General features: G+C 41.6%; 2 protein-coding genes and 1 long non-coding RNA gene across 3 annotated transcripts in view; all 3 read right to left on the bottom strand.

Annotated features, from left to right (window-relative positions):
* LOC118395234 (rho GTPase-activating protein 30-like) overlaps positions 1-23,367 on the bottom strand; it is a 77,624-nt gene extending 54,257 nt beyond the window's left edge. The window contains exon 1 of the mRNA XM_052463938.1: positions 23,240-23,367. Coding sequence (XP_052319898.1) covers positions 23,240-23,327 — 88 coding nt within the window. The 5' untranslated portion in view covers positions 23,328-23,367. The remainder of the gene's footprint in view (positions 1-23,239) is intronic.
* On the bottom strand, positions 1,681-14,640 carry LOC118394866 (zinc finger protein 436-like). The gene is made up of 4 exons (XM_035788473.2): positions 14,130-14,640; positions 13,925-14,025; positions 11,197-11,311; positions 1,681-7,975 (listed from the first exon to the last, which is right to left on the bottom strand). The coding sequence occupies exons 1-4, from the start codon at positions 14,335-14,337 to the stop codon at positions 6,840-6,842; spliced, it is 1,560 nt and encodes a 519-aa protein (XP_035644366.1). The 5' UTR covers positions 14,338-14,640; the 3' UTR covers positions 1,681-6,839.
* Positions 15,245-21,043, bottom strand: LOC118394875 (uncharacterized). The gene is made up of 2 exons (XR_004827827.2): positions 15,548-21,043; positions 15,245-15,423 (listed from the first exon to the last, which is right to left on the bottom strand). It is a non-coding gene; the product is annotated as an uncharacterized LOC118394875 (long non-coding RNA).
* Positions 23,368-24,861: the final 1,494 nt, after the last annotated feature.

A 24,861-nucleotide genomic window follows, 5' to 3' on the forward strand; every position in this document is an offset into this window, starting at 1 on the left:
CCAGCTTTCATATGTTCTCATGTTCTGAGCAAGGAACTTAAACGTTAGCTTTTTTTACATGGCACATATTGCACTTTTACTTTCTTCTCCAACACATTGTTTTTGCATTATTTAAACCAAATTGAATGTTTCATTATTTATTTGAGGCTAAATTGATTTTGATGTATTATATTAAGTTAAAATAAGTGTTCATTCAGTATTGTTGTAATTGTCATTATTACAAATAAATAAGTCGTCCAATTAATCCGTATCTGCTTTTTTTGGTCCTCCAATAATTGGTATCGGCGTTGAAAAATCATAATCGGTCGACCTCTACTTCTGACCCACTGGAATTGTGATACAGTGAATTATAGGTGAAATAATCTGTCTGTAAACCATTGTTGGAAAAATCTGTTGGAAAAATGTCCTAACCGACTTGGCAAATATATAGTTTGTTAACAAGAAATGTGTGGAGTGGTTGAAAAACGAGTTTTAATGACTCCAACCTACATGTATGTAAACCTCCGACTTCAACTGTAGTATTCTTTGACTGAATGTTTTGTGCAAATACTGGAGTAATGTAATGAGTGGTGGGATCGTTAATTTGACAAAATGTGACTATTTTTTTAGTTACTTGGTCCATGTGTATAGGCTACAAGTACACTGAAATTGTTATTTGCATGTCGTTTCAACCGAAACGGGCCGTAGACGTCTTTTATAGGTGTCTTTTCAGCGACATGAAAAATCTGTCTTTTCAACCAAAACCAAAGTTATGTTAGAAGTCGGGCATAGTCGTCTTTTCAACATATTTTGGCCTCTTCTCAGGATGGAAAGTTGGTGGTTGAAGATATCCCTCTAGTGGTGTGGGGGCTGTGCTTTGACAAAGTGGGTGGGGTTAAATCCTGCCTGTTTGGCCCTGTCCGGGGGTATCATTGGATGGGGCCACAGTGTCTCCTGACCCCTCCGGTCTCAGCCTCCAGTATTTATGTTGCAGTAGTTTATGTGTCGGGGGGCGAGGGTCAGTCTGTTATATCTGGAGTATTTCTCCCGTCTTATCCGGTGTCCTGTGTGAATTTAAGAATTCTCTCTCCCTCTCAGGACCTGAGCCCTAGGACCATGCCTCGGGGCTACCTGGCATGATGACTCCTTGCTGTCCCCAGTCCACCTGGCTGTTCTGCGTGCGGATATGGAACCCTGACCTGTTCACCGGACGTGCACCTGTCCCAGACCTGCTGTTTTCAACTCTCTAGAGACAGCAGGTGTGGTAGAGATGCTCTCAATGATCGGCTATGAAAAGCCAACTGACATTTACTCCTGAGGTGCTGACTTGTTGCACCCTCGACAACTACTGTGATTATTATTATTTGACCATGCTGGTCATTTATGAACATTTGAACATCGTGGCCATGTTCTGTTATAATCTCCACTCGGCACAGCCAGAAGAGGAGTGGCCACCCCTCATAGCCTGGTTCCTCTCTAGGTTTCTTCCTAGGAAGTTTTTCCTAGCAAAGGTCCTTCTACACCTGCATTGCTAGCTGTTTGGGGTTTTAGGCTGGGTTTCTGTACAGCACTTTGATATATCAGCTGATGTAAGAAGGGCTATATAAATACATTTGATTTGATTAGGCTACCTCATTTCTAAATAGGACTCAAACAAATCCATATTGATTTGAGAAATAGGCACACGGTGCATTCGTAAAGTATTCGGACCCCTTGACTTTTCCACATTTATTACAGCCTTATTATAACATTGATTAAATAGTCCAGCCTCCCATCTACACACAATACCCTATAATGACAAAACAAAAGTATAACATTTACATAAGTATTCAAACCCTTTGTTTGTTCAGTACATTGTTGAAACATTTGGCAGCGATTCAAGTCCAGGCTCTGGCTGGGCCACTCAAGGACATTCAGAAACTTATCCCGAAGTCACTCGTACGTTGTCTTGGCTGTGTGCTTATGGTCATTGTCCTGTTGGAAGGTGAATCTTAGACGCAGTCTGAGGTCCTGAGCAGGTTTTCATCAAGGATCTCTGTACTTTGCGCCTTTCATTTTTCCCTTGATCCTGACCAGTCTCCCTGTCATGTGCCTTTTACTGAGGAGTGGCCTCCGTCTGGCCACTCTACCATAAAGGCCTGATTGGTGGAGTGCGGCAGAGATGTGAGAACTTTCCATAAGGATAACCATCTCCCCAAAGAAACTCTAGAGCTCTGCCAGAGTGATCATCGGGTTCTTGGTCACCTCCCTGACCAAGGCCATTCTCCGCCAATTGCTCAGTTTGGCCGGGCGGCCAGCTCTAGGTATAGTCTTGGTCGTTCAAAACTTATTCCATTTAAGAATTATGGAGGCCACTGTGTTCTTAGGGACCTTCAATGCTGGGGTGGCGGCAGGTAGCCTAGCGGTTAGAGCGTTGAACTGGTATCCAAAAGGTTGCAAGATCGAATCCCCGAGCTGAAAACGTAAAAATATGTCGTTCTGTCCCTGAACAAGGCTGTTAACCCACTGTTAATCAGAGAGTCAACAAAGAGACCGAAGATAATCCTGAAGGAACTGCAAAGTTCCACAGCAGAGATTGGAGTATCTGTCCATAGGACCACTTTAAGCTGTACACGCCACAGAGCTGGGCTTTACGGAAGATAGGGCAGAAAAAAACAAGCAAACATGTTTGGTGTTCTCCAAAAGGCATGTGGGAGACTCCCCAAACATATGGAAGAAGGTACTCTGGTCAGATGATACTAAAACCCAACACCTCTCATCACCCAAAGAACACCATCCCCACAGTGAAGCATGGTGGTGGCAGCATCGTGAAGGGGTGATGTTTTTCATCGGCAGGGACTGGGAAACTGGTCAGAATTGAAGGAATGATGGATGGTGCTAAATACAGGGACATTCTTGAGGGAAACCTGTTACAGTCTTCCAGAGATTTGAGACTGAGACGGAGGTTCACCTTCCAATGACACTAAGCATTCTGCTAAAGCAACACTTGTGTGGTTTAAGGGGAAACATTAAAATGTCTTGGAATGGCCAAGTCAAAGCCCAGACCTCAATCCAATTGAGAATCTAGGGTATGATTTAAAGATTGCTGTACACCAGCAGAACCCATCCAACTTGAAGGAGCTGGACCAGTTTTGCCAAAAAACTGGGCAAAAATCTCAGTGGCTAGATGTGCCAAATTTATAGAGACATACCCCAAGAGACTTGTAGCTGTAATTGCTGCAAAGGGTGGCTCGACAAAGTATTGACTTTGGGGGGTGAATAGTTCTGTTTTTTTCTTATTTCTTGTTTGTTTCACAAAAAATATTTTGCATCTTCAAAGTGGTAGGCATGTTTTGTAAATGAAATTATACAAACCCCTCCCCCAAATCTATTTTAATTCCAGGTTGTAAGGCAACAAAACAGTAAAAATGCCAAGGGGGGTGAATACTTTTGTAGGCCTGAATCAATTACCATACATTTATATGGATACATGATACATCTGTTTTTAATGTCTATGGATGCAGGTCATGGGCTAATGATGCGCAATTTCGCCTGGCATTGAAAATGCGCTCTCTCGTTGGCACACTGCTCAGAGGAGCGAGCTAACTACACAGCTAACACAATCACTTAAACTGAAAAGAGGGCAATCTAGATGCATTTCGTTTGACCGGTTTTTCTATTGACATTTCTTTGTATATAATCCTTAAATGATGCAGTTTGTCTGAGAAACCTATCGCCACGTTCAGAACATCTGGGGAAAAAAACAAGCTTCAACTGGGATTGTTTTCCTTGTTCAACAGTCATCCAACTCGGAATTATAGGCATCTTCCTAGAGCTCTGACTTTCTGACATAAAGATCACCGAAGTCATGATATGACCCAGTTGTCTTGAAAGCGCCATATCTCGTCCTGACACGTTAATTAAAACAATGTTGCAAAGGCCAGAGAGATGGACAGCAAGGTTTATACAAATCTCCGCCATTGAAAACCAAATGCTAGTCTAAAAGAAAGGGGAGAAAAATGCTTTTTTTACAGTGAGGATCAAGATTATAAATTGCTCGGTTGGGCAGATGAGACGGTGGATTGCAGTGAGTAGGAACAGTAAATAGGTATTTCAAACTCATAGCCGTAGTGGGTGGTAATTTGTGGATTATACAATGGGTGTGTCTAATCCTGAATGCAGATTGGTTAAAACCGCATTCCAGCCAGTGTCTATTTCCACAAATTACCCCCGGCTAAATCTATGACGCATTTACTCTGTTCCATCTAACTGCGCAACCCAGTCAAAATCATGAATCAATATCCTTTTAAAGGATATATTCAAAGAACTATCAATAGATGACAAGCAAGGGATAACAATGTTCCCAGCCAGTATGGCAATGGAACATTTACAATGACTGGGTCGCGCCCATAGACAGAGAACAAAAAGACTGAACAACTGGGTCGAGTCTCTGGTAACCAAACCAATAGAACTTGCTTGAGTAGCATCCCTAGATTTGTGTCGGGACTATATCTTGCGGAGGGATGAAATAGTATGAATACATTAATCAAAATAACATTTAATGAAAATGTCAATCATTATTTGAATATGTTGCTAACCCGTTGTATTAAAGTGATGCCAGAGAAGCCGGTGATTGGAGGATATATTGGCACGATTTCAAACACCGGCTTCTTGGTCATTATCACCTAAATAGACACCAGCTGGAATGCAGTTTTAACCCATCAGCATCCAGGATTGGACCCGTTGTTTGTATAATTCTGTATATCTCCCCTATTATCTCTGCCTCTGTTTATTGGCAAATCAATGAACCAGTACATTATTCAAACTACTAATCATATCAATCCACTTCTTATCTACAGTAGCTAATGATCTTTGATTCAGCCAGTTTTACACAGTTCCAGTGGTGTCAGTTTAGACAAATTACACAGGAAAAGCGTAGTTGCCCAAATGTCAAATGTAAAGTTGTGTGAACATACAGTACCAGTCAAAAGTGCAAGGTTTCCAAAAATATTTTTTACATTGTAGAATAATAGTGAAGACATGGAATCATGTAGCAACCAAAGAAAAGTGTTGAATCAAAATAGACATTTTAGATTCTTCAAAGTAGCCACTCTTTGCTAAGATCACAGCTTTGCACATTCTCTCAACCAGCTTCTTGAAATAGTCACCTGAAATACTTTAATTAACCGGTGTGCCTTGTTAAAGTTAATTTGTGGAATTTCTTTCCTAAATGCATTTGAGCCAATCAATTGTGTTGTGACAAGATATGGGTGGTATACAGAAGATAGCCCTATTTGGTAAAAGGCCAAGTCTATTTCTATTTGCTCAAATAAGCAAAGAGAAATGACAGTCCATCATTACTTTAAAGACACGAAGATCAGTCAATACGGAAAATTGCAGTTGCAAAAGTGCAGTTGCAAAATCCATCAAGCGCTATGATCAAACTAGCTCTCATGAGCGCCGCCACAGGAAAGGAAGACCCAGAGTTACCTCTGATGTAGAGGATAAGTTCATTAGAGTTACCAGCCTCAGAAATTGCAGCCCAAATAAATGCTTCACAGAGTTCAAGTAACAGACACATCTCAACATCAACTGTTCAGAGGAGACTGTGTGAGTCAGGCCTTCATGGTTGAATTGCTGCAAAGAAATCACTACTAAAGGACACCAATAAGAAGTCTTGCTTGGGCCAAGAAACACGAGCAATGGACATTAGACCGGTGGAAATCTGTATTTTGGTCTGATGAGTCCAAATTTTAGATTTTTGTTCCAACCTCCGTGTCTTTGTGAGAGGCAGAGTAGGTGAACAGATGATCTCCACGTGTGGTTCCCACCGTGAAGCATGGAGGAGGAGGTGAGATGGTGCTTTGCTGATGACACTGTGATTTATTTAGAATTCAAGGAACACTTAACCAGCATGGCTACCACAACATTCTGCAGTGATACGCCATCCCATCTGGTTTGCGCTTAGTGGGACTATCATTTGTTTTTCAACAGGACATTGACCCAAAACACACCTCCAGGCTGTGTAAGGGCTATTTTACCCAGAAGGAGAGTGATGGCGTGCTGCATCAGATGACCAGACCTCCACAATCACCCGACCTCAATCCAATTGAGATGGTTAGTGATGAGTTGGACCGCAGAGTGGAGAAAAAGCAGCCAACAAGTGCTCTGCATGTGGGAACTCCTTCAAGACTGTTGGAAAAGCATTCCAGGTGAAGCTGGTTGAGAGAATGCCAAGCATGTGCAAAGCTGTCATCAAGGCAAAATATATTTGGATTCAACACTTTTTTTTGGTTACTACATGATTTCATATGAGTCATTTCATAGTTTTGATGACTATTATTCTACAATGTAGTAAAAGTAAATATAAACCCTTGAAATGAGCAGGTGTCCAAAATATTGACTGGTACTGTACATGTAAGATGTAAGCTATTACACTGAAACATATTTGATTGCCTAGCTGAGTTGATATAATGTAAGATTTTAAGGCAGACTATAACTTAGGAAATCAAGTTAAGGTATTAACCTGACTTGATATGAGACTGCCCCATGTGGCAAGAAATTATATCCCGGATAGACAAACACTAACAAGTCAACACATACGAAAATGGCTCCTATATACAGTATGTTCTTTATCTAAAAGCGCAGATTGACAGTCTTTAAATACATTCAAATGTATCAAACATGTTATATGGAATGTTTTTTTATGATTGATGTTACCAGTAGTAAATCAATTGTTTGTTAAAATCAATGTGACGAACAGTCAAACACGGAAACCAGTTCACAAATCAGTTTGGAGGAAAAGCGTGTAGAAATGTCTCTTAACTTCTTCCCACATTATCACATAGAAAATGTTACCAAAAAAACTATACAATTATGTTTTATTTGCTCCATTTCGTCTGAGACAACATTAAACCTGTGTGTTGATCCCCAGGGTATGCAGGTACCACATGTTGAGACACTGGACCCTCTCCTATGTGAGTTCTCTGATGTGACTTCATACTGGAGCGCTGGGTGAAGCATTTCCCACACTGTGTGCACTCGTAGGGCTTCTCCCCACTGTGGACCACAGCATGTCTGATCAGGTTGCACTGCTTGGTGAAACTCCTGCCACACTGTTCGCAGGTGTACGGTTTCTCTCCGGTGTGACTCCGGAGGTGTACTTTGAGCTGGCTGAAACGCTGGAAGCTCTTCCCACAGAAGGTGCAGCTGAAACGCCTCTCGGTGGTGCCGCCCGACCTCCACTGAGTCCTCATTCTCTTCACCATGTTAAAACTACTGCGACTCAGGCTGTATCCAGAGAAGGTGGAGGTGGTGGCCATGTTTGACCCTGTCATGCACTCACTCATTCTCACTGTTGCTTCTGAAGCCCTGTGCTGATGCTGCCTTGGCTGTAGAGCTAAACTATTTCCATCATTATTTGAGTTCAGCATCTCACTGCTCTGTCCTTCTGGCATCTGTTGTCTAGTCTCATCAGCCAATGTCCTGACATGTCTTTTCATGTGTGCTGCTGCATTGAGCATGTCAGCATGTGGTTTCCCTATAGAAGAGGGAAGCAATGGCCATACATCATCTGTCATAGTAGGAACAGATGGCAGCACACTTTGAGATGGGAAAATTGATATATTCTGAGAGTACTCCTCTGTGGCATGAAATGAGAAATCTGGGTGGCCATCAGTGTGTCTGCCTGGATCCACAGAGGTCCACAGCTGCCCATCAGTCTCATCCATGACAAACTGGTCAAGTCCTGCTTGGGCCGTGGTCTGATCCAGCTCCTCCTTTTTCTCATCCTTCACCATCACTAGCTCTAGCGAGTCCTCATCCTCGGCTGGCCGGTGCTGCTCTGTGCTAAACACCTCTGTAGACGTGAGCCGGGATGTGCCTGGTTCCTCTGGACCATCAGAATTTGGGTAATGTTCCACTGAGTCTTCGGGAGATATGTTGGGTTGTGTGATGAAGTCCTCATCACAGCGCCGTTGCTCAAAGGATGGTGGTTTCCCAGGCTTGGAACCAGACTCTAAAGATTTGGGATAAACATAAAAGAAACATTACAGAAGACCTGTAGCCCTTTCCACTCAGCCCCTATATGGGTTGAAAATGGCAGATTTTGTAATTGATAAGCAACTAAATTGGAATACAGTGGCTATAAAGTAACATGCTATACATGACTTCAGAGTTCAGATTCTCCACTTCACAGTGAGGTACGGTTTTTGACCAGGGGTTGGAACCGAAATTATTTTCCAATCTTTTCGTTCTGAACGGAACCACTTTTTTTCGTTCCGTTTCACTATTGCAACCTGCAAAATAAAAGTTCTGAACCGGTTCAAACTCCCAAAAAGTACCAGTTTATATCGTTCTTTTCTAAAACATCTGAAATCTACATCTTTTACATTAGCTCAACATTAAATTACTTCACCGATCAGAGCAGCTCGAGTCACTTGCTATGGAGTGGGCACACTATTGTTTACATCTGCAATGGACAGACAAGTGTAGGGCATGAGGGCATGAGATGCGACTGAAATTATGCAGGTAGGAAGAGCGCGAGAGAGGGTGGAGGAGGAGGCTTGGCTTGAAGCGCTGGACCTAATTGGAGTAAACTAATGTACAATACTTAGGCTTCTACATACAAAGATGACCTAATGTGAAATGTTTGTTTGTTTTTAGTCCCATCCTTCAGCTACCCTCAACCCCTCCCATCTATTTCTGAAGAACCTTTGTTCTCATAGTTTCTACAGATTGTAAATTTAAAAAATACATTTTTGCCATGAGAATTATATTATTTTTCAATTAACTACGACTTTTCAAATCACCTAGCAGTGCTATTTGCAGAGTTAGCCCCAGGTAAATATTGCAATTTTTCAGCCATTCCTGAACCTGCTACCAAAAACAAGCTACATATATGCAATACCAAAACAAGTGAGCTAATGAAAAATCCGCAGAGCTGGGACGGTCAAGGGGTCTGAATACTTTCCGAAGGCACTGTGTGCATGTCAAAAGTTTGGATACACCTACTCATTCATCTACATTGTAGAATATTTTATATTTGAGATTCTTTAAAGTAGCCAATCTTTGCCTTGATGACAGCTTTGCACACTCTTGGCATTCTCTCAACCAGCTTTGAGGTAGTCACCAGGAATGCATTTCAATTAACAGGTGTGCCTTGTTAAAAGCTAATTTGTGGAATATATTTTTCTTAATGTGTTTGAGCCAATCAGTTGTGTTGTGACAAGGTGACAAGATAGCAAGATAGCCCTATTTGGTAAAAGACCAAGTCCATATTATGACAAGAACAGCTCAAATAAGCAAAGAGAAACGACAGTCCATCATTACTTTAAGACTTGAAGGTCAGTCAATGCGGAAAACTAAGAACTGAAAGTTTCTTCAAGTGCAGAAACCATCAAGTGCCGTGATGAAACTAAGGCTCTCATGAGGACTGCCACAAGAAAGGAAGACCCAGAGTTACCTCTGCTGCAGAGGATAAGTTCATTTATTACCTGCCTCAGAAATGGGCAATTAACTGCACCTCAGATTCCAGCCCAAATAAATGCTTCAGAGTTCAAGTAACATACACATCAACTGTTCAGAGGAGACTGTGAATAAGGACTTCATGGTCAAATTTCTGCAAAGAAAGCACTACTAAAGGACACCAATAAGAAGAAGAGACTAGCTTGAGCCAAGAAACACTAGCAATGGACATTAGACTGGTGGAAATCTGTCCTTTGGTCTGACAAGTCCAAAATGTAGATTTTTGGTTCCAACCGCCATGTCTTTGTGAGACGCAGAGTAGGTGAACGGATGATCTCTGCATGTGTGGTTACCACCATGAAGCATGGAGGAGGTGGTGTGATGGTGCTTTTCTGGTGACACTGTCAGCAATCTATTTAGAATTCAAGGAGCACTTAACCAGCATGGCTACCACAGCAATCTGCAGCGAGATGCCATCCCATTTGGTTTGCCCTTAGCGGGACTGTCATTTGTTTTTTAATTGGATAATGACCCAAAACACACCTGTAAGGGCTATTTGACCAAGAAGAAGAGGGATGGAGTGCTGTGTCAGATGACCTGGCCTCCACAATCACCTGACCTCAACCCAATTGAGTTGGTTTGGGATGAGTTGGATCGCAGAGTGAAGGAAAAGCGGCCAACAAGTGCTCAGCATTTGTGGGAATTCCTTCAAGACTGTTGGAAAAGCATTCCAGGTGACTACATCATGAAGGTGGTTGAGAGAATGCCAAGAGTGTGCAAAGCTTTCATCAAGGCAAAGAGTTGCTACTTTGAAGAATCTGAAATATAAAATATATTTTGATTTGTTTAACACTTTTCTGGTTAGTATAGAATTCCATGTGTTATTTCATAGTTTTGATGTCTTCACTATGATTCTACAATTAAGTAAAAAGTAAATTAGCCTGTTTGTTGTATTGTGAAGAACATTAGCCACGGAACACACACTTGAATGCACTCATGACTCCATTCTATGCACACCAAAATTACAATCTGTTTGTCTGAAGTGCCTTTTGAAAGCCTAAAATTAAAATTGTATTTTAGAACTTATCTAGACATTTTGGCAGTAGAATAAGCTTTCAAATTATGTCACCTGACCCAGATTGCGATTTATAAACAAAACAACAAGTGTGCATGCTTCAGTTCCTCGATGGCAAAGCCAGTAAACCTCAAAAAAGCACCTTATAGTTGAAGGCTCTTTCCTTGAGTCATTCAAGTGCATTGAAATTACTTAGGAACTATGCACAGTTTGGAGAGGTGTGGTCACTTCAGACCTCTCACTCAAACCCTTGTAATTATTTTGTCTTATCTTGTACCTTTTGTTACTGAATGTATCCAGAGTATTTTCAGATTTCGTTATTGACAAATGCTGTGAAAAGTACAGTAAATGTAAAATGTCAACAGAGTAATCTTCGGATTCAGTCTTGAGTCAGGTGAACTGTTGTGTCCTCAACTTTGGTCTGATCATTTCCCCATGATCTCCAAAGTGTTCTCTTTCAATTGCTACCATGGTCATGCATGCTTTTTTATAGTTATTCTGTTTGAAACATTTACATTTGGCCCTATCCATATAGTCCATTTTCCATAAAGGCTGAGTGCAATTGCAAAACATGACTGTTTTAGAACCGACTATGTGTGTACATAAAACACTCAACACCAATGTAGCAATTTGGAATGTGCATACAACCACAGTCGTCCATCGACAGACAGAGCAGTACCCCTTATGGTCGCACCCACCCTCTCCAGTGATCCTGAGCTCTTCCTGAGGGTCAGTCTTCCACACATCCTCTGCGGTCTCTTCATCTTTGATCAGTATGGGTTCAGTCTCTGCTCTCTGCTCCACATCTGTAGGCTGTAACAGGGGACTGTGATTATTACTCTGGACACACCATATCTAACACTTTTCATACTCATGAAATCACCTAAAAAAATTTTTTTTTAAATTGGTAAATTCTCCTGATATTCCAATAACCATAGTCCCTGTGCCCAAGAACGCCAAGGTAACCTGTCTAAATGACTATCGCCCTGTAGCACTCACATATGTAGCCATGAAATGCTTTGAAAGGCTGGTCAAGCGTCACATCAAACCCATCTAAAACACCCTGGACCGACTCCAATTAGCATACCGCCCCAACAGATTCCTAGATGACGCAATCTCTATTGAGTTTTCCCACTTGGACAAAAAGAAACCTATGCGAGAATGCTGTTCAATTACATCATAGCTTACTGATGAGCTTGTAGTGCACTAAGAACCCTGGGACTGAACACCTCGTATCCCTTTTTCCCTTTGCAACTGGATCCTGGATTTCCTGACGGACGCCCCAAGTGGTGAAGGTAGGCAAACACCACATCCGCCACGCTGACCCTCAACAATGGGGCCCCTTAGGGGTGCGAGCTTAGCCCCCCCCCCCCGTACCCCTGTACTCATCACTATGACGAGAGCCTATAGGGACGAGGTCAGAAACCTGGCAGTGTGGTGCCAGGATAACAATCTATCCCTCAAGGTCAGCAAGACAAAGGAGCTGATTGTGGACTACAGGAAGTGGAGGGCTGAGCACTCCCCTACTCAGATCGATGGGGCTGAAGTGGAGCAGATCAAGAGCTTCAAGTTCCGCGGGGCCCACATCACAAAGGATCTATCATGATCCAAACACACCAACAGTTGGGAAGAAGGCACGGCAACACCTCTTTCCCATCAAATCCTTTAAAAAAAACAAGAGCATCTTGACTGGCTGCATCACCACTTGGTATAGAAATGGCTTGGCAACGGGCTACAGAGGGTAGCGCATACGGCCCAGTAAATCACTGGGGCCGAGCTTCCTGCCATCCAGGACCTCTATACCAGGCGGTGTCAGAGGATCAGAGGAAGGCCCTAAAAATGGTCTAAGACTCCAGCCACCCTAGTCATAGAGTGTTCTCTCTGCTACCACACGGCAAGCGGTACCGGAGCACCAAGTCTAGGTCCAAGAGGCTTCAGATTAAACCCCCAAGCCATAATACTCCTAAACATCTAGTCAAATGGCTACCCAGACTATTTGCATGAACAGGAGGGCTTCTTTAAGAAAAACTAACAGGTCTGTGAGAGCCGGAATTCTTACTGGTTGGTAGGTGATCAAAAACTTATGTCATGCAATAAAATGCAAATGAATTACTTAAAAATCATACAATGTGATTTTCTGGATTTTTGTTTTAGATTCCATCTCTCACAGTTGAAGTGTACCTATGATAAAAATTACAGACCTCTACATGCTTTGTAAGTAGGAAAACATGCTAAATCGGCAGTGTATCAAATACTTGTTCTCCCCAAGACTGGGTTTCCGGATACTCCCGTAAAGCTCAGCTCATTGGCTTTCTAGCTAGCTTTGTTTGAACCCGATTGGTGCTTATTTGACAAATCACATTTGTATGTATTCTTCAGAGATCCTGAAGGTAACAAGACTTCACTATTTCATTAGGGGTGTAGTATATCCGATAGGACACCATATTTGGTCAGAGAGCGATGCCTTCATGGCACACCGATGATGCGGGCTGCCATCACTTGAAGAACTGTATCTTTGTCAAATAAGCACCAATCTTACAGAGCCACTAAGGAGTGGTCAAGAACTACAAGAAACATATTATTTCTGTAATTGCAAACGAAGGTTTCTGTACCAAATATTAAGTTCTGCTTTTCTGATGTATCAAATACTTAATTACTTAAAAATCATACAATGTGATTTTCTGGATTTTTGTTTTAGATTCCATCCCTCACAGTTGAAGTGTACCTATGATACAAATTACAGACCTCTACATGCTTTGTAAGTAGGAAAACCTGCAAAATCGGCAGTGTATCAAATACTTGTTCTCCCCACTATAGGGGCTAACCTTTCGCGACAGCATGCCTTTTCCTTTTGGACACAACATATAAGAATATTCAGTTATGAAAACTGGTTGTTTTGCAAATATTGAACTTATAATATAGCTACTAATACTTGGAAAGTTAAATCAAAGTCCAGGTATACAGATTTGACGATATTCTTGCAGAAAAATGGAATATGAATGCAAATGTCTCATTCATGATTTGGTCAAATGTACCTGGTGACTTGACACTAAAAGTCTTGTTGTTCACTCATTCATCATGTTATCTTTACTGCTGCTCTTTAATTACTTGTTACTTTTATCGGTATTTTTTTTTAAACTGCACGGTTGGTTAGGGTTCCTAAGTAAGCCTTTCACTGTAAGGTCAACTACACCTGTTGTATTTGGCGCATGTGACTAATAACATTTGATTCATTGTTACTATGATTTTACATTGTTACTCATTGTGTATCTATTATTACATGTCAAAAAAAAATATATTATTTCTATATTTTCTTTCATTTCTGTGTTAGTCCACGCCTATTTACAAAGCATGACGAATAAAATTTGATTTGAACATAACTGATCCGAGAAGCCAGGTGTAATTGTTAAAGGTGATGCATCACACCTGGGGTTGAGAGTCCTCTTCAACAGCCATCTCTTCGTCGCTCCACTGTGAGCTATTCCTCTGCTTGTTCAAAACAATCTTGACTGGATATGAAGATCTCTCTGATGCCATGGGGTAAAAAAAAACTTCAATTCTGTCAAATATTAGGGCTAGTTACACATTTGGGTTTTGCATATGCAATCAATTTACATGAATAACACATTACCTTTTCTCCTGACTCTTGTCTTCTTCAGCTCGCCCTCCATCATTTGACACTTCCTTTTCAGTCCATCAATATCTCGCTGGCTTTGGGTCACTTCCAAACGTATAACTGCACAGCTATCATCAACCCGTTTGTTTATTTCTGCCACAGCTGCTTTAGCTAATATCTCCATAATGGATACCAACTGCGCCTGAAAATTGCAGCTGGCCATCTTGTCAGATTTGTATTCTCTGTGTGAAGTAAAAAGTATACAATCTCCCAACTAATGTGCAAGAAACAATCCGTAGATATTGATAAATGGCAACAATTTTCAAGTGGGAGATGCGTGCGCAACTGCAGTCGCACTTCCGTTCATCTTGTGACGCAATTATTTATTACCGTAGAGACAGAATGCAACAGCCCTTCAAGATTGGTAGAAATAGTATGTAGTCATATCTATTGGCAAAAAACGACGTTTAACGTATTCTGGCTCACATGGTTATGAATGCATAAAAGGCACGAAGCACTTAAATAAAACGTAAATTCAAGCATTCATAAAAACTCATGGTTTATATATGACCAAATGTTGTCATTAATATTGTCATCTCCATTCTCATCAACACAACCTAATAAACCATTCTGAAAATGTGGTATAGTATTTATTAAATGATATATCACTTGTTTGACATGGGGAACAAAGAATATAAACTAGTTTCATGTAAACTTTAAAAAAGTAATTTCATTATATATATATATATATATTTCTAGTAACTTGCTTACTAGGCTACATGCATTATACCTGATTTACATTAAGGTTCTTCGCTTAGGGTTTTTAAGGCACATAGGCCAGTGGAGGCTGGTGGGAGGAGCTATAGGGCTCCTTGTAATGGCTGGAATGCAATACATGGAACTGAGTCAAACATGTGGTTTCCATATGTTTGATACCATTCCATTTATTCCATCCAGCCATTACAATGAGCCAGTCCTCCTATATCCACTGACAAGGCTACATAAGTAGAGGTCTTATATATAAAGTGTATCCATATCAGATAGTGTGTAGAAGATATTGAGTAGTGTTGACTGAGCTACATGAGAATATACATGAAGGTACAGTAGTACTAATATACTGTATCTGTGGGAGAGTACGTTAATTATGATTGCAAGGATGTGTATACAATGTCTGTGTACACTGAGCCGGTTATTCCCACCAGGAGAGGAAGTAGAGCTGGCTCAGTTAATCGCCACACACCAGTTCACTGGAGCAGTGCGGGTTGACCTTCAAGACTAGAACAGGACCCACACACGCAAACACACCCACCTGTAGAGAGATCGAGAGATAGCGTCTAAGCATAAATACATACACAAACAGTGCATTGCGGTGACTACTCATCCATTATTGATCAAATTATTTAAATGTGTGGAAACTGAAGAGTTAGAATTACATGCACCCGTTTCTTGGTGTTTGTCCCACATTTTGACAGTTCTGTCATGGGACACTGAGATGACGGTGCTGGTTGGTGAGTCGCAGGACACTGATCATAGGATCAGAGAATGCCTAGAGAATATCCATAAAAAACCATCACCGTTGGAAAAAAAAGACACCAGTTTCAAAAGGGAGACATCTTACAGGTTTCCTGCTGCTCTAGGAGTTGACATTTGGTAGCTGGTCGAACCACATTTTCCCCTTGGAATCTCCCACAACCGCTAACTCTAGAGACAGGACACAGAATAACAGTCCAGTTAATCAACTATTCATATACCAACTTGTTATGTGAGTGTCATTGTACTGCAGTGCAGCTACTGTACCTCTCTCCACAGTCACTGCAGATATCCAGCCACCTATTCCACCACTAGACGGGTCCATTTCTAGCTCAATGTCACCACATTTTTTAAATGTAACCTTTATTTAACTAGGCAAGTCAGTTAAGAACAAATTCTTATTTACATTGACGGCCTACCCAGGCCAAACCCGGAAGACGCTGGGCCAATTGAGCGCCGCCCTATGGGACTCCAAATCACAACCGGATGTGATACAGCCTGGATTCAAACCAAGGTCTGTAGGGACACCTCTTGCACTAAGATGCAGTGCCTTAGATCACTGCGCCACTTGGGAGCCCTGTAACATGATATACTAAAGAAGGCAGATAGAAGTTATATTGGTGGATGATAATATGGTCTTATCAAAACAATAATCCAAACAGCAGCAGTGAGATCACTGAAAATGATGAATGTGTCGGTGATGGTGGTAAACTCACCAAGATGCCAAGCACAACCTGTCCTTTCTTCTCATCTACCAACCAAGTTCTTTTTTCATCGTTGGCCACATTCCAAGAATTCACATGTCATCCTTCCAACTGCAATTTAATCAGTTATGTACATTTTAAGTCAGTATTTATCAGTCTGGATCTGGTTCACCACATAATGTGTGTGTCTTTACTTGATCATTGTGCTTGATCATGTGCTTTACTTGATCATTTCTCTATCAGCATCAGGGTCAATGAGGACACTGATTATATTTCCATCCTCACAGGTTCCCAGCAGGATAGGGCAGTAGTACAGGTGCGTCACTGGGGAAGGCACTGAGTATGTGGACACCAACAGACTAGGGGCAAAAGGATGACAGTTTACCAGCAGGCATTGCAGGAGTACTAGAAGACATTATGACTAAAATGCCATCTACTGTACGGCGTATTCGGAAAGTCTTCAGACCCTTCGACTTTTGCCACATTTTGTAACGTTAGGTAGCCTAGTGGTTAGAGTGTTGGGCCAGTAACCGAAAGGTTGCTGGAGCAAATCCCAGAGCTGACAAGGTAAAAATCTGACTTGCCTGGTAAAAAATAAAATACAGCCTTATTGAATAAATAGTTTTTTTCCTCTTCAATTAAAAAAAACAACAGAAAAATGACATTTACATAAGTATTCAGACCCTTTACTCAGTATATTGTTGAAGCAATTACAGCCTCAAGTTGTCTTAGGTATGACACTACAAGCTTGGCACACCTGTATTTGGGGAGTTTCTCCCATTCTTCTCTGCAGACCCTTTCAAGCTCTGTCAGGTTGGATGGGGAGCGTCGCTGCACAGGTATTTTCAGGTCTCTGTTCAATAGTGTTCAAGTCCGAACTCTGGCTGGGCCCCTCAAGGACATTCAGAGACTTGTCCCAAAGCCAATCCTGCTTTGTGTTGTCTGTGTGCTTAGTGTCATTGTCCTGTTGCAAGGTGAATTGTTGCCCCAGTCTGAGGTCCTGAGTGCTCTGGTGCAGATTTTCATCATGGATCAATTTCTGTACTTTGCTCCGATCCTGTCTAGACTGCCAGTCCCTGCCACTGAAAAACATCCCCACAGCATGATGCTGCCACCACCATTTTTCACCGTAGGGATGGTGCTAGGTGTCCTCCAGACGTGACGCTTGGCATTCAGACCACAGAGTTCCATCTTGGTTTCATCAGACTAGAGAATCTTGATTCTGAGAGTCTTTAAGTGACTTTTGGCAAACTCCAAGCGGGTTGTCATGTGCCTTTTACTGAGGAGTGGCTTCAGTCTGGCCACTCTACCATAAAGGCCTGATTGGTGGAGTGCTGCAGTGATGGCTGTCCTTCTGGAAGGTTCTCTCATCTCCACACAGGAACTCTGAAGCTCTGTCAGAGTGACCATCGTGTTCTTGGTAACCTCCCTGACCAAGGCCCTTCTCCCCTGATTGCTCAGTTTGGCCGGACAGCCAGCTCTTGAAAGAGTCTTGGTGGTTCCAAATGTCTTCCATTTAATAATGATGGAGGCCACTGTGTTCTTGGGGACCTTCAATGCTGCAGGCATTTTTTGGTGCTCTTCCCCAGATCTGTGTCTCAACACAATCTTGTCTCGGAGCTCTACGGACAATTCCTTCGACCTCATGTCTTGTTTTTTTCTCTGACATATACTGTCAACTGTAGGACTTTATATAGACAGGTGCGTGCCAATCCAAATCATGTCCAATCAATTGAATTTACCACAGGTTGAGTCCAATCAAGTTGTATAAACATGTCAAGGATGATCAATGGAAACAGGATACACCTGAGCTCAATTTCGAGTCTCATAGCAAAAGGTCTGAATACTTATGTAAATAAAGTATTTGTGTTTTTTATTTTAAATACATTTGCCTACATTTCTAAAAAACGGTTTTCGTTTCTTCATTATGGGGTATTGATGAGGATTTTTTTTCATGTTTAGAATAAGGCTGTAATGTAACAAAATGTAGAACATGTAAAGTGGTCTGAGTACACTGTATATACTACTGAACATTTCCACATTTTCAACCAGCAAATGTAATCAATTTCTTACAAATGCCAAATTGTGCCAATAACAAGAGCTGACCTTGCAGCATTGTGCTAAAGATTCCACTCCAACCTCTTGCGGACCACAGATAACTAATCATCAGGCATGGAGCAGATCACTTTTACACTACTGTCAGACACCTGAGAGACAAGCAAATCACAGATAAACCAACTTTGTTTTATTCACCAAAATGTGGCTCAGTTGGTAGAGCATGGTGCTTGCAATGCTCAGGGTTGTGGGTTTAATTCCAATGGGGGACCAGTATGAAAATGTATGCTCTGACTACTGTAAGTTGCTCTGGATATGAGAGTCTGCTAAATTACTCAAATGTTAAATACACACCAACAAAACAAGGTCCTGAATGGAAGTTACTGTATGGAGATACCTTTTTGTGGCCAACTAAAGTGTTGTGTTTCCATATAGCCACTCTGAGAGCATCACAGAGCAGTAACAGTGGCCCTCTGGTTGGAAGGACTCTCTGGAGGAAACAGTAAAGATGGGAAATTAATAAAAATCTAAGCAAAAAACATCAAGCATGGAAATTGGACGATTAATTTAGGTTGATAAATGTGTTACCCATGTGTTACCCAATGCTCCAAGACTTCAGCGACCGATCTTCAGACACAGTGAGGAATGCCTGGACTCCTTCCTGCTTTGACACTGCTCCAATCAAATCTTAAATCCTAAATCAAATTGCATTCAGCTCACCTGGAAGGGGTGCCACAGCTTCACAGTGCCATCAGATGCCGTAGCACTTACCATGTGCTCCTGCTTCGTCTCCTTGGTCTTGTCTGAATATAAAATATATAGAAACGATATACAACATCACAAAATGGTATGCGCATATCATAGTATATTTGAAAAGGGAATTCAGATTATTAGTAAAGCTCCACTACCGGAGCACAGAGCAGTGGTGTGTGTGTGTTTTGTGAGCTAAAATCCTGCTGATTTCCATCCCCGAATCCCATTTCCTACACCTGCAGCTCCCGCTCCACACAATCTGCTATCAAACTCCCCCTGCAGACCTCTGAAGACAACATAAACATCAGAAATTACTGTCATACTGTATATAACATGGAGAGATCACAAAGTCACCCTGAAGGCAGATGTCGTCCCCCCCCCTAACACTTGCAATTTCACACTATCCATCTGGTTAGTACCGTTAGAGCTCATACTGCCTCCCGCTGTTAGACTAATCAATCAGCGGACTGCACTCAGGGAGGATCACCCCAGCATCTCACACAGACTATTCTGAAGGTCCAAAACAAAGATCTTGCAGTCACTGGATCAGCTCACCTGAGAGACAGGAGCACAGTCAGACAGTACATTCCTCTGGTTTAATTTAGTAAAGTCTTACTGGTTGAAATTGGAATTATCAGATAAAAACAGGCAACAAAAGGATAGTCATAGAAACAAAGAAAATACAGCCTACAGACACACTCACCACACTGTTTGGGCCTCAGACATAGCCAGTTATTCAGTATCCATGACAGTGTGGCAGATGTAGATAAACACACACACCACACACGAGAAGGTTTGGAGCCAAAACAATGGTGAGGTTCCAAGCATGCTTGTTGATGTTTGAGGAATAAGAAGCTATCTTGACAAGGTGAGCATCAGGAATTCTTGAGTTCTGAGAAACCAGGCAGAGGGAGAAGGGGCTGAAAGAGAGAGAACTGGGTTTAATTCTGTAGAGTTAGTTTGAAAACAGTTGAAACCATTGGAGAAAAACTACAAATGGCTAAATGTACAGTTCCCCTAGTTACAAAGATATGGTTCCAGCCATGTACAATGCCTTCAGAAAGTATTCACACCACTTGACGTTTTCTGAATTTTGTTGTATTACTGCCTTATTTTAAATTGATTTTTTTCTCACTGGCATAGTCACAATACCACATAATGTCAAAGTGGAATTATGTTTATATAAATATGTCCAAATTAATAAAAAATGAAAACCTGAAATGTATTGATTCAGTAAGTATTCTACCCATTTGTTATGGCAAGCCTAAATAAATTCAGGAGTAAAAATGCTTAACAAGTCACATAATAAGTTGCATGGACTCACTGTGTGCAATAGTGCTTAACATGATTTTTTAATGACTAACTCCTCTCTGTACCCCACACAGAATAGTTTTCTTGCAGTGAATTTCCAACACAGATTCAACCACAAAGAGCAGGGAGGTTTTCCAATGCATCACAAAGGGCACATATCATATTGGTAGACGGGTATCACTACAAAGATACATGAGTCCTTCCTAACTCAGTTGCCAGAGAGGAAGGAAACCCCTCAGGGATTTCACCATGAGGCCAATGGTGACTTTAAAAAAGTTAGAGTTTAATGGCTGTGTAGGGGAAAACTGAGGATGGATCAACATTGTAGTTACGCCACAATACTAACCTAATACACAGAGTGAAAAGGAGGAAACATGTACATTATTAAAGTATTCCAAAACATGCATCCTTTTTGCAACAAGGCACTAAAGTAATACCTCAAAAAATGTGGCTGTTACGAATCCCTTTTGGCCCGACGGTCTAGGGGGGATGGTAATGAGACCCGTAACATAACTCATGCAAATTATTATTGTGACAAAGTAAAAGTGTGAACGAAATAACCACGACAACAGAAATCTACCGTCAAACTCTAGGTTTATTTGCCTGCTGGTAAACACACGGTAATGGGGGGGAGCAGGAAAAGGGGCTGAGCTGGACCCAAGGAAAGAAACAATAAGTATACAAAAACACACCCCTAAGCTAGACTAGCCTACTTTAACAACAGCTAACTAACTAACCAAAAATACAGTGGGTGGTCCGCCCAGTTCTAACTAGTGTATTTAACAAAGTTCACCTACGGGTAGTGTATGCCCATGGGCGACTTGTCTTGGTTTCCCCCTTTTCCCACCAGCAACAAACAAATACCATAACCAAAAATAATACTCACAGGTGATGACAAAGTGCTATGAAGTGCTTTAAACAAAAGAGGTTAAGACACAAAGCGAGAGTGAAACACAGAGACCTACAGACATGGCATTACAGAGAGATTGAGCTGAGCTGAGCTCTAGAACAAACAAATGATGGGGTTTTTAAACCATGGGGAAGGAACTGTGATAGGTCAGGAAATAGGAGGAGGTGTGTCTTCTGATTGATGATTGATTGGGGAGTGATGATTTTCACCTGTGAGGGGAGAAGGAGAGAAAAGAAACACACACACAGGATACACACACACACACAGGATAACTGTATCCGTAACAGTGGCAAAGAAATTAAATTTTGTGAATACAAAGTGTCATGTTTGGGGCAAATCCAATACAACACTTTACTGACTACCACTCTCCATATTTTCAAGCATAGTGGTGGTTGCATCATGTTATGAGTATGCTTGTAATCATTAAGAGCTGGGGAGTTTTTCCAGGAGCTAAGCACAGGCAAAATCCTAGAACAAAACATGGTTGTCTGCTTTCCACCAGACACTGGGAGATTAATTAACTTTTCAGCAGGATAATAACCTAACGCACAAGGCCAAATTTACACAGGAGTTGCATACCAAGAAGACGCTGAATGTTCATGAATGGACGAGTTACAGTTGTCTTAAATCTGCTTGAAAATCTATGGAAAGACTTGGAAAGGATTGTCTAGCAATGATCAACAACCAATTTGACAGAGTTTGAAGAATTTTTAAACAAATAATGAGCAAATATTGTACAATCCAAAGCTCTCAGACAAAGTCAGCTCCTCTCCTTGTTCGGGCGGCGTTCTGCGATCGACGTCACCGGTCTTCTAGCCATTGCCGCTCCACTTGTCATTGTTCCATTTGTTTTGTCTTGTTTCCCCGCACACCTGGTTTACATTCCCTAATCTCACTACATATTTCCTCTGTTTCCCCCATGTCGTTGTTTTGTTACATGTTTCATGTTGTGCGCCAGGCTGGTTTTTCCCCGGGTACCGTGTTGAACCCGAGTGTGTTTATTGTTAAACTTATGCATTATTGTGACTGTTGTCACGCTTTGCACTTTTGCCATTTGGCTGGAGGTTTTGACGCAGTTGCGTCCGTCTGTTGTTACTTCTGCCTCTCAAAGTGTACGCATGATCACAACTCTCCGCTCTCCTGCACCTGACTTCTTACCAGTAGCGCACAACCTGACACTGTCATTTCTGCCACAGGTGATTCTAACATGCTTTGAGTCAGGGGTGTGAATACTCATGCAAATGAGATATTTTTATGTTTAATTTGCAAAACATTCTAAAAACACATTTTCACTTTGTCATCATGGGTTATTCTGTGTAAATCGTTGATATATATATATATATATTTTTTTTAATCCATTTTGAATTCAGGCTCTAGCACGAAATGTGGAATAAGTCAAGGGGTATAAATGGTGTCACCACAGTCTCGCACTGGCAGGAAAGTTGATTGAATAATCTGCTTTCTGCTGTTCAGGGTGAGGCATGATCTATTTCTAAAGAAGCCCATTTTTATTCTCAACTCCATGACTAACTCATCAACATGTTTTTAAAAGATCACTTTTCATCAATCCAAATGCCCAGATATTTATAAGCAGGGACGTGATCAATGTGGGCACAATATGCATAAATCATCAGATCAATTTTTAAGTGATTTAGAAAACATTATGTACTTGGTTTTACCTGCATTAAGTACCAATTCTCATGCTCCTCAATGAATTCACTGCAGCTTCGCAGCACCTGAGGAACTGAGAGGCAGACAAGATGATAATACTATGGAACTAACAGGGATGAACAACAGGATGCTAATATTTAACTTATTCAGATACAACATATTCTAACAGACTGAGGGAACATGGGACTTACTCTCCTGACAGCTTGTAGCCAGGTGGTCCAACAGGTGACAGCCAAACACCTTCTCATTGTTCCCTCCTTTTCTCCGGAGTCTCCGCATCTCTTCTTTTCTCCTGCCTCAATCTCTCACATTCAGCCCTGTTGTCAACTAGGTGTGTGTGTGAGTGCCTAATATACAGTGAGTGTACAAAACATTAGAAGCACCTGCTCTTTCCATGGCATACTGTAGACTGACCGGGTGAATCCAGGTGAAAGCTGTGATCCCCTATTGATGTCACCTGTTAAATCCACTTCAATATAAAGGAAGGGAGGGATAAAGGAAGGAAGGGAGACAGGTTAACAAAGGACTGTTAAGCCTTAAGACATGTGTTGTGTATGTGTGCCATTCAGAGGGTGAATGGGCAAGACAAGATATTTAAGTGCCTTTGAACGGGGTATGGTAGTAGGTGCCAGGCACACCGGTTTGTGTCAAGAACTGCGACACTGCTGGGTTTTTCACGCTCAACAGTTTCCTGTGTGTATCAAGAATGGTCCACCACCCAAAGGACTTCCAGCCAACGGCAGGTCAGTGGTCAGAAATGGGTCATTGATGAAAGAGGACAAAGGAGGTTGAAACTATTTGTGCACAGCAACAGACGGACTAGTTAGTCAACTTATAGTCTAGTAAAACATTAATGCCCAAAGATAAAAGATTGCACAAATCATTGTACCTTGACATGAATGGGCAGGGGTGCAACTTTCACTAGGGATGGGGGTCATGACCCCTCTCCCCCCGAAACTGCATTTTGCCCCCCAGTTTCATCATTGCACTGTGATACCAAAAACGGCATCGGTGTGCTTTAGGACCACATGGACACCTTAGAGCAGTCGGGTAGACTGATTGGAGGTTCCAGCTGGCTAGATTTAGGACCGTACAGACACCACAGAGCGTGTGAAAGCAACGCTTCTGAAAGGCTGGCGCATAGGACCAACACGGGAGAGATGAACAGAAGCAGCTGCTGTCAGTGTGTATGTGTTGCGCTCTGTTGTTTGTAGGAAAATATTTTGTAGCCTTCAACAGAAGTAAATTAACTTAATTTGCCAAAATTAGGTAATGTTATTATTTTTACCTCATTCACACTAGATCTGATTCAAACAATGAAACCAGCGGCCAAAATCAATGTTATTGATTGTCCCTTCTTTTTACACTGACACAGTAATAAGCAGCTCTGTAGGCTTCACTGTCAAGGTGCAACGTCAGTACACAACATTATAATCGACATGTCTTAGCAGGATCAGATGGTGACCAGTGTCCCAGCAGGGTCAGACAGTCTACGGAGCTCAGGTAAATTTAGCAGTTTATTAACGTTTATTAACAATATCAGTGAATGATACAAAGTTCCAACTTGAGTTGATGGGTAGATCTACAGTAGCTACAGTCTGGGATCTGTGAATAATGGTCATTTCAATTAAATCAACCATTGATTCTATTCTTGGATAAGATAAGGTATAAATGTACACCAATGTATTTATTTGTCATGCCTCATCTTAGGAGGATCAGATGGTGACAGGTCTCAGCAGGGTCAGGCAGCCAAGAAAGATCAGTCTGTGGTGGAGCTGAGGTGAATTTTTGCAGATACAACACTTTATTATCT

Source organism: Oncorhynchus keta, chromosome 15, assembly GCF_023373465.1.
Source record: "Oncorhynchus keta strain PuntledgeMale-10-30-2019 chromosome 15, Oket_V2, whole genome shotgun sequence".
Lineage (NCBI taxonomy): Eukaryota > Metazoa > Chordata > Actinopteri > Salmoniformes > Salmonidae > Oncorhynchus > Oncorhynchus keta.

Bases quoted from the DNA above. Each gene is read 5' to 3' on its own strand.
- LOC118394866 (XM_035788473.2), bottom strand. From the start codon at position 14,337: ATGGCCAGCTGCAATTTTCAGGCGCAGTTGGTATCCATTATGGAGATA. The intron at 14,026-14,129 runs GTAATGTGTTAT...CCATGGCATCAG, and splicing joins GACAAGAGTCAGGAGAAAAG to AGAGATCTTCATATCCAGTC. The intron at 11,312-13,924 runs GTGTGATGCATC...CCCCTGTTACAG, and splicing joins AAGAGGACTCTCAACCCCAG to CCTACAGATGTGGAGCAGAG.